The 10,048-nt window shown below is 44.3% G+C and overlaps 1 protein-coding gene across 1 annotated transcript; it reads right to left on the reverse strand.

Annotated features, from left to right (window-relative positions):
• Positions 1-1,968: 1,968 nt before the first annotated feature.
• Positions 1,969-3,474, reverse strand: LOC146649643 (uncharacterized). Its single transcript, XM_085386778.1, has 5 exons — positions 3,226-3,474; positions 2,608-2,669; positions 2,469-2,531; positions 2,325-2,384; positions 1,969-2,242 (listed from the first exon to the last, which is right to left on the reverse strand). Exons 1-5 carry the CDS (start codon positions 3,416-3,418, stop codon positions 2,015-2,017), a joined length of 606 nt encoding a protein of 201 aa, XP_085242904.1. The 5' UTR covers positions 3,419-3,474; the 3' UTR covers positions 1,969-2,014.
• Positions 3,475-10,048: the final 6,574 nt, after the last annotated feature.

Here is a 10,048-nt window from a genome sequence, read left to right on the forward strand (position 1 = left end):
GACGTTTCAGTGCAACTGTAACATTCCTGACTGCCCGACAGACGGTAGCCTTGGAAACGTGCTCAGCGTCACCAATATTATACAGAAAGCTCCCGTTTGCAAAAAACTGAAGTGCAATACAAATAATATGTACAGAACTGAGAGGATGTCCACGATGTGTCACATGAGCAATATTAGGCCTGAGGATGTTATTCAAATGAATTATAGATTGTGCTGGAAAATGGTAACGTTCACACAGAAAATCATCAGGAAATGATAAAATGTCCAAACGCACTCTAATCACTCTCTCCCGGCGGAGAGCTCTGCGGAGAATTTGGGCTTCAACATCTACTGGCTCTTCAAGGAAGGGGCACGCCATGTCTGACACTTCCTACAGTCAGGTTTCCGACAAAGAGGCGGAGAAGGTCAGGGTTAAATTCAAATTCAAATTCAAATAGGGCCCTGGGCCCTGTTTCAGGAAGCCGGTTTAGTGGAAAAACTGAGTAAGTATACCCTGAGTTAACGAAAACTCTGGGTTTTCGGTTTCACAAAGCGAGTTAGCTGAAGCCTGAGTGAGTCACTATGACGACACACGCCGTGAAGCTAACCTGCCCCCTAGCAGGTTTACTACAACTAACCCTGACTGACCCCGCCTCTTTGTCGGAAACCTGACAGCAGGAAGTGTCAGACATGGCGTGTCCCTTCCTTGAAGAGCCAGTAGATCTTGAAGCCCAAATTCTCCGCAGAGCACTCCGCCGGGAGAGAGTGATCAGAGCGCGTATGGACATCTTATCATTACCTGATGATTTCCTGTGCGAACGTTACCATTTCTCAGCACAATCAATAAGTTATTTGGATAACATCCTCAGGCCATATATTGCTCATGTGACACATCGCGGACATGCGCTCAGTCCATTACATATTCTTTGTACCGCACTCCGTTTCTTTGCAAACGGGAGCTTTCTGTACAATATCGGTGACGCTGAGCACGTTTCCAAGGCTACCGTCTGTCGGGCAGTCAGGAATGTTACAGTAGCACTGAAACGTCTCTTGCACTCGTTTGTGGTGTTCCCCGGTCACAGACCCACAAGATTCATCAAAGAGGGATTCCACAAAATTGCAGGTATCAGGATGAACAAAACTCAATGCATGATGTGGTGATACGTGAACTACCACTCAAATGGTACATAAATTTCCAGGGTTCCCAGGCGTGATTGGCTGTATAGATGGCACCCACATCCCAATCATTGCACCCTCAGCAAATGAAGGAGACTATGTGAACAGGAAGTCTTTCCACAGCATCAATGGTACAGGTACATAATTCCCTGTAGCATTTCACACCAACAAGTGATGGCATCATGGTAATGGATGCTAATATGTGTTCTCTGCACTGGGTAGATCATATGTGATGCTGCCAACATCATCACAAATGTGGAAGCCAAGTGGCCAGGCTCTGTACATGACTCACGAATCTTCCGGGAATGTACACTGAGCACCAAATTTGGACATGGTGGGTCGAAGTAACTGTGAAATATACAGAGACCAATTGCCACAGGGACGTTTGCACTGACATGTATTCTTCTGTCCTAGGAGAGTTCACTGGCCACCTGCTTGGTGATAGGGGGTACCCATGTCTACCCTATTTGCTCACCCCTTACCCTGACCCTGAACCAGGCCCACAGCAGCGTTATAATCTGGCCCATTGCAGGACACGGGCCAGAGTTGAAATGACCATCGGAATGCTCAAGGCCCGGTTCCAGTGCCTTCGTGGACTCAGGGTCACCCCAGAAAGGGCATGTGACATCATTGTGGCATGTGTGATCCTACACAACATTGCCACGATTAGAGGTGAACAGTGTCCAGCTGAACCAGACAACAGCAGTGATCCACACGATGAACATCCTGACCCACCCACGAACGTACAGGATGGAAGAGCAGTCAGAGACACCATATGCCACAACCATTTCCTGTGACCCGTCAACCCAACATGTTACAAGACAAATACACAGATACTGTGGTCAACTGCCTTTATTGGTCACCCTGTATGTCCTGTACACAAAGAATAAATGCGTATATTAGTATGTTGTACAAACACTGACATGATTCGTCCATCTATGATCACTCCACCCACCCTTAACTGTTGTTCCAGCAGTACAATCTCCAGCTTCGACTTTTGGATCTGCAGCTGGAGGTGCACCATTTCCATGTCGCACTTTCTTATCTTCCTGGCCAGATATGTCTTATACAGCTGCTTCACAGGGAGCTATTGCAACAAGGGACATAGCATTGGCATCCATAGTACATGCCTACTTAGGTTGGTTGTAAATCAGTGCTGAACAACCCACTGTGGAAAGGTTCGTTGTAGGAGTGGCTGGACCCTCTTCCTCTTCATTTCCAGCATCACTCTGCCGGGGACATAGTAAGTCCATGGTGTCATCATAGTACCACATTGTCGTCAGTTGTTATATTTTCCACTGTACACTGTATACCTCATAGTGTGGCTCTGTTGCGGCCTCCTCTGTAGCAGCTGTCACTGTTTCGTCATCATGTGCCTGTGGTGGAGACATTTAACAACATTGCTGTTCTACTGTTGACACATGTAGTATGTGGAGTATTACGAGTACTCACAACTGCATGTCGGTCTGGCTCAACAGGGGGCTGCACCAGATGCAGTACACCATCACCGTCAACTGGAAGAATATGGGGTTCATACAGGTCACTCATGACTTATGTGGGCGCAAATGGCAATTACCAGACATACCAATCACCATACACCTCATTGTCAGTATGCTCTCAGAGACAACCGACACTGAGGGAAGGCAAAATCAGTAGGTGTCAGGGTGGAAACGCTTTTATGAGCTTTATGTTGCATTGAGGTATATGTTCATATGTTACACTTATTGGGAAAGGTACGGAATGTACTACTCGCTCTGTCTCTGGGAACAGGGAGCTCACCCTGTGGGAGGTTAACACACACACACGCATGTATGCAAAATTAAAGGACACTGCTATGCTCATAATAAAGACGTACCACTGCAGCTCGGTGTGTGTGAGTCTCTCCCTGGGCCCTCACCCGTGCAGCACGTTAACAGTTTCCAAGTGTCTCAGTGTTGTTTATTCACCTAACTGTTTGATGACTGTCATTCTCTGTCAGTAGGACAGTAACTTCACTACGACATAGTTCATTTTGGTCAAGGTGACTGTGCAGAATGGATGTATGCACGCCATGTATTGTTTTGGATTTACCCCTTATGTAGGCACTTGTGTCTTGTGGGGTTGTTGCCACAGAGGATGTCCCCGCAGAGATGCCTTCAGCCACAGGGCGCCCACTGTTTTGGCTGAGGGCCAACTGCTCAGCCTCTGTGAGTGGTGGTGGTGGAGGACCCCCACCTGTTTTTCGGGCCTCCGCTTTTTTTCTGTTGGCTGTGACGGCACACATTTGGGCATACAGAGTAGGCAAATGTGTACTTGTGATGTGCTCAGATAATTTCAATATGTGCTTACAGGTGGTATATTACTGTAGCCTCTAACTGCAATTGATTTACATAGGACACACAGACCAAGCACTATGGCTCATGATACAATTACACCTTACCTGTTTGGACTATGTTTTTATACTTCATTTTTACTTGCTGCCAGGAACGTTTGGGGCCTGTTGGGTTGCACCTGCGCTCACATCACATCACAAAATAAAATGTATAACATAATAAATAGAATGACATATGATAAAATAACGTGTTATATGGGTGGAAATCCCTAGATCAATGTTTAAATTAACACTCACGCATTGACTCTGTCGGCTATGTTTTGCCATGCATGCTCCCTTTCCTTTGCAGCTGCGGCTGTGTTACTTTTTTTCTGCATGATGTGCATGCTGTCGGCATATGCTGCCATCAGAATTTCCGCCTCGAGCGCTGTGAAATACGTCGACCGCGCCTTCTTTCCCTCCGTCTCCATGGTGACTCGCTTAATCTGTGCTCCACTGATCGGGGCTTTATGTATCCTCGTGCGCGTGCTTAACTTGGGGTTGTAGCAACTCCGCGTTGATTGAACTAATTGTTATCAGCCTTTCTGAAACCGAATATTCCGAGTTGGACAGTTCGGGGTTACTCAACCGTGAGTGTCGTTTTTCACTCTGAGTTTTCTAAACCGGCTTCCTGAAACAGGGCCCTGGGCCCTATTTCAGGAAGCCGGTTTAGTGCAAACTCTGAGTAAGTATACCCTGAGTTAACGAAAACTCTGGGTTTTCGGTTTCACAAAGCGAGTTTAGATTAATTCTGAGTGAGTTACTATGACGACACACTCCGTGAAGCTAACCTGCCCCCTAGCAGGTTTACTTCAACTAACCCTGACGTTCTCCGCCTCTTTGTCGGAAACCTGACTGTAGGAAGTGTCAGACATGGCGTGCCCCTTCCTTGAAGAGCCAGTAGATGTTGAAGCCCAAATTCTCCGCAGAGCTCTCCGCCGGGAGAGAGTGATTAGAGCGCATTTGGACATTTTATCATTTCCTGATGATTTCCTGTGTGAACGTTACCATTTTTCAGCACAATCTACAATTTATTTGAATAACATCCTCAGGCCTAATATTGCTCATGTGACACATCGTGGACATCCTCTCAGTTCTGTACATATTTTTTATCGCACTTCGGTTTTTTGCAAACGGGAGCTTTCTGTATAATATTGGTGACGCTGAGCACGTTTCCAAGGCTACCGTCTGTCGGGCAGTCAGGAATGTTACAGTTGCACTGAAACGTCTCCTGTACTCGTTTGTGGTGTTCCTTCTTTCCCTCCGTCTCCATGGTGACTCGCTTAATCTGTGCTCCACTAATCAGGGCTTTATGTATCCTCGTGCGCGCGCTTAATTTGGGGTTAAAGCAACTCCGCGTTGATTGAACTAATTGTTATCAGCCTTTCTGAAACCGAATATTCCGAGTTGGACAGTTCGGGGTTACTCAACCCTGAGTATCGTTTTTCACTCTGAGTTTTCTAAACTGGCTTCCTGAAATAGGGCCCTGCAGTCTATCTGGGTCAGATATAAACCAAGTTTAGGTGCAGTTTATTTTCATTGTGCTGACTTTTTACAGTCAGTTACAATAACTCGTACTGCGTTCTAGCTAGCATGACGGAGTTTCTATACAGTTGGGTGGGTGCTATGATGTTACTGGTGAATATTATTTTATTCATATGGTTAGTTAGTAGAGTTGCCTACCGTCCTGTAAAAAACGGAATCCTCTGGTATTCAGAGTTAATATTACACGTTTCGTATTGAGCTGAAAGTAAACGCAAATTGTCCCGTACTTCAGCTACAATAAAAAAAAAGACAAAAAGCTGGAGTTATTCTCCGTCTTTACGCTGTCAGCTGCCTCTTCTTCTCTCATTCTCTCCCCCTCCCTCTCCTGCTGCTACTTCAATCATGAAACTGATTAAGATCAGCTGATCGGCATTTCTGCCGCAAGTCCTGTCTCTCTTGCTTGTTTATCTCCCACTTTGTGCCAGGAGGAGGTCGCGTTAAATAGCAGAAGCGCCTTTAAACTTGATAAGCTGTTGTTAGAATTTATTTAATATTACTTTCTAGTATCAGCTGATGTTTGTTGGAGCCATGGCCATAAAAGCTGCTGGTCATTATGTCGGTTTGGTTATCTGGTGAGAGGGAAACATGAAGATGAAACCAGGAGATGTCCTTACTGAATCATCAGAGCTGAACAGGTGATGGAGAAACAGGTTTACCTTTTAGGTGACGTGAATGGGTTGAAGGAAAGCTATAAACTGTTTCTGTGAGACAACTTACACCAGGATCCTTTTTTATGTAGCTGGCAGCTGGTAACTGTACAGGGGCGGGTCTAGCAAAGTTTTGCCATGGGGCAGGTAGAGCATTAACAGGGAGAGGGGGGCACAAAGAAATACTTTTCTTTCTTATTCTCATTTAAAATTTCTAGCTTTTAACAAATAATTATCCGAATCTTACAACCAAAGTTTTCATCTGATGTCAAATTTATAGAAATCCATTATTGTACATAGTAAGTTTTTTTCAGGGTCCCAACATAATTTCTTCAGAAGAAAGTACTGTACATGATGCCAGTATTTTCCCCACATCCCACATTTTCTAGATACTGTACTAGTACTTTGTGTAAAATGCCATCAAAAAGTCAGTTAAGTTTTATTCTTTCTCACCTGTCTTTCTGTCTCCTTTCACTTTTTAAAGGTTGTCATGTTAGGAAAAATATTTTGCCCTGCCATGCTGTTTATTGATGTGGTAAATGAATAGTTTATGAAAATATCACTAAATCTGTCATTTATTATTTTTAATATTCAGTAATGGTCATGTCTCACCTCTAGTCTTCTCTGTCTTAATTTCAGGTTTCCACCATGTGTTGTAGATAGTTCAGTAAGTTAACTCAACCAAGCAGTCTTTGGGTTTCGGCTAAGTGCTGTTTAGAATACCAGAATAGGGAGGATGGTGTAGGTTTAAATTTATTAGATTGATACATATGTACCAACAAGACAGTGTATATCACTGTCACAATGACGTTTGTTTTCATTCAAAGGCTTTATGGTTTTTCCTATAATACCTGGTGGGCCGGTTTCTAATCAAAATGCGCGGGCTGATTTTTTGTCCCAGTCCAGCCCTGGCTGCTAAGATGGTTCTCCAGTTTCGTCCAAGGACTTTACAAATGCTTTTATTCATACCTCTGCACTCATCTTGAAACCAGCAGGTTAGTTTGTCACAGTAAGAAGGAGGAGTCACAAAAAAAGAGGTTCTTTTTCTTTTTACTACAGCTTTTTTTTTTGTTCATTTAGTTGGCAAGAAATACAAAAGTTTTTGGTTTGTTAAAATTGCTTAACCAGTCTAGGTCAATGATGGAAATGTCAGCTATTTGAGTTAAATAAAATTCACATTATAATTTGAACACTGGTGCTAGCATGCCCCCACAAGTTGAGTAATACAAGCTACACACATGGGTTAAGTCAGAACCCAAGGACAGAAAAAAAAACAAAAAGACAGAAAATAACCAATCCTAACATTTTATTCCATAATGATTGTTCTTGTTTAAAATCTCCATTCAGAAATTGTCTGACTCATTGTCATTTGCATATTCCACCTTAAACCAAACTACATTCTTACACTCATTTGTATTTCACCCTTAATTTGAACCAGTCAATGTTTCATCTTCCCCTAGCAAACCAATCAGTTCCACTGTCTGAGCCTCAGTCATGTGTATAATGAGCTGTCAGCCAATCACATTAAGCCCAGGGGCAGACGCCGCCTCGTGATTGGATACTTGCTGTGAACGGTGGTTTTCTCTGTTTAATGTTTAACTTCTTGGTTCTTTAAATGTTTTAACTTCATTTTTTTCATGTTTCAATATCAAAGTTTTGGACAGCTTTTAAATGAAAGTTAAAAATACTCCCAGAGAACACAATAGAAACGTGTTATGACCGGTTGTGTGCAGGCAGGAATAGGACCCAAGATGCAGACACTCAGAGGCAAAACTTGAACTCAAATGTAAGATAACTGGATATATCAAAATAAACTTACACCAGAAGACTGCCAGAACGCACAGCAAGATAAGGGTAGATCACAACACAGAGAAACAGAGGGCTTAAATACACAGAGGGAGCAATCAGGGAATAGGTAACAGGAGGGAAACACAGCTGGGGCAAATCAGGCCTAACGAGACAAGGGGAAGCAAAACCAGATACATTAACATCAGACATGGACCTTCAAAATAAAACAGGAAACATAACACGGACTGAACTAAAGACACAGACTCACATGCAGGCACTACAACAGAGGAAACAGAGACATGGGACCAGGGCAGACATTGACTGGACACGGGGATATAGCAACTAAGAATTACACAGAGACATAAACCATAAGACAGAACTCTAACAAAGAAACCAAAGAATAGAAATGATAAATAATACATAAACTCAAAACCCTGGGTCAACGACCCAGGCATCCTAATAAAATGTGTACCAAATTATGCAGGTGGTGAGAGAGCTCAAAATTTCAGCTTGCTATGAGATTTTAAATTCATATTGTATTGGCAAGACCTGTGTTTTGTTTTTTTGATTGATTGATTGATTGATTGAATCTTTATTTTGAACATGTTGAAAAAGTATAAAAAAAAATAGAATTAAAAGAGACAAATGAACAAAGCAAACAAAAGGAAAACGAGCAACCACAACTCCAAATAACGTCCATGTTCAAAAAGGAGCAGGAAGAAGCATAAGCTTATTTAATCCCACCCCTTTTCCACTATCTAGTATCAATAGACTACAGAAATACCTCCTTGTAATTACATTATATGTTATGTGTAATTTTTTTTTTTTTTTTTTTTTTTAATATATACACATATGTTTCTATCTATCCATACCTACGTATATACACACATACGCACATATACACATTTTCAATAACCCCATTAACACCTGAAGGATACACAACCTACAATTTTATATATATTTAATATATATTTAAAACACCCAGCACGCCCCTGCGGGCGGTTTATCCTTCAAGCTCGGGTCCTCTACCAGAGGCCTGGGAGCTTGAGGGTCCTGCGCAGTATCTTAGCTGTTCCCAGGACTGCACTCTTCTGGACAGAGATCTCCGATGTTGTTCCTGGGATCTGCTGGAGCCACTCGCCTAGCTTGGGAGTCACCGCACCTAGTGCTCCGATTACCACGGGGACCACCGTTACCTTCACCCTCCACATCCTCTCGAGCTCTTCTCTGAGCCCTTGGTATTTCTCCAGCTTCTCGTGTTCCTTCTTCCTGATATTGCTGTCATTCGGAACCGCTACATCGATCACTACGGCCATCTTCTTCTGTTTGTCTACCACCACTATGTCCGGTTGGTTAGCCACCACCATTTTGTCCGTCTGTATCTGGAAGTCCCACAGGATCTTAGCTCGGTCATTCTCCACCACCCTTGGGGGCATCTCCCATTTTGACCTCGGGACTTCCAGGTTATACTCGGCACAGATGTTCCTGTACACTATGCCGGCCACTTGGTTATGGCGTTCCATGTATGCCTTGCCTGCTAGCATCTTGCACCCTGCTGTTATGTGCTGGATTGTCTCTGGGGCATCTTTACACAGCCTGCACCTGGGGTCTTGCCTGGTGTGATAGACCCCAGCCTCTATGGATCTTGTGCTCAGAGCTTGTTCTTGTGCTGCCATGATTAGTGCCTCTGTGCTGTCTTTCAGTCCAGCTTTGTCCAGCCACTGGTAGGATTTCTGGATATCAGCCACCTCCTCTATCTGCCGGTGGTACATACCGTGCAGGGGCCTGTCCTTCCATGATGGTTCCTCGTCTCCCTCCTCTTTCTTGGGTTTCTGCTGCCTGAGGTATTCACTGAGCACTCGGTCAGTTGGGGCCATCTTCCTAATGTATTCTTGGATGTTCGTTGTCTCATCCTGGACTGTGGTGCTGACACTCACCAGTCCCCGGCCCCCTTCCTTCCGCTTAGCGTACAGCCTCAGGGTGCTGGATTTGGGGTGAAACCCTCCATGCATGGTAAGGAGCTTTCTTGTCTTTATGTCAGTGGCTTCTATCTCCTCCTTTGGCCAGCCTATTACCCCAGCAGGGTACCTGATCACGGGCAGGGCGTACGTGTTGATGGCCCGGATCTTGTTCTTACCATTCAGCTGACTCCTCAGGACTTGCCTGACCCTCTGCAGGTACTTGGTGGTTGCAGCTTTTCTAGCGGCCTCTTCATGGTTCCCATTCGCCTGTGGGATCCCCAAGTACTTGTAACTGTCCTCTATGTCTGCAATGTTGCCTTCTGGTAGTTCAATCCCCTCAGTTCTGACTACCTTCCCTCTCTTTGTTACCATCCGACTACACTTCTCCAGTCCGAACGACATTCCAATGTCATTGCTGTATAGCCTGGTAGTGTGGATCAGTGAATCGATGTCTCGTTCACTCTTGGCATACAGCTTGATGTCATCCATGTACAGGAGGTGGCTGACAACTGCTCTGTTCCGTAGTCGGTATCCGTAGCCAGTCTTGTTAATGATCTCACTGAGGGGGTTCAGGCCTATGCAGAACAGCAGTGGGGACAGAG

The sequence above is a fragment of the Rhamphochromis longiceps genome, linkage group LG17 (genome assembly GCF_057381845.1).
Source record: "Rhamphochromis longiceps isolate RC_006_pf linkage group LG17, R_longiceps_female_GT1.1, whole genome shotgun sequence".
Taxonomy (NCBI): domain Eukaryota; kingdom Metazoa; phylum Chordata; class Actinopteri; order Cichliformes; family Cichlidae; genus Rhamphochromis; species Rhamphochromis longiceps.

Excerpts from the sequence above, each read along its gene's own strand:
- LOC146649643 (XM_085386778.1), bottom strand. The coding sequence starts at position 3,418 with ATGTGTGCCGTCACAGCCAACAGAAAAAAAGCGGAGGCCCGAAAAACA. Across the intron at positions 2,532-2,607 it reads AGCCAGACCGACATGCAGTT|GCACATGATGACGAAACAGT; the intron begins GTGAGTACTCGT and ends TCTCCACCACAG. Across the intron at positions 2,243-2,324 it reads CTACAACGAACCTTTCCACA|CTCCCTGTGAAGCAGCTGTA; the intron begins GTGGGTTGTTCA and ends TTGTTGCAATAG.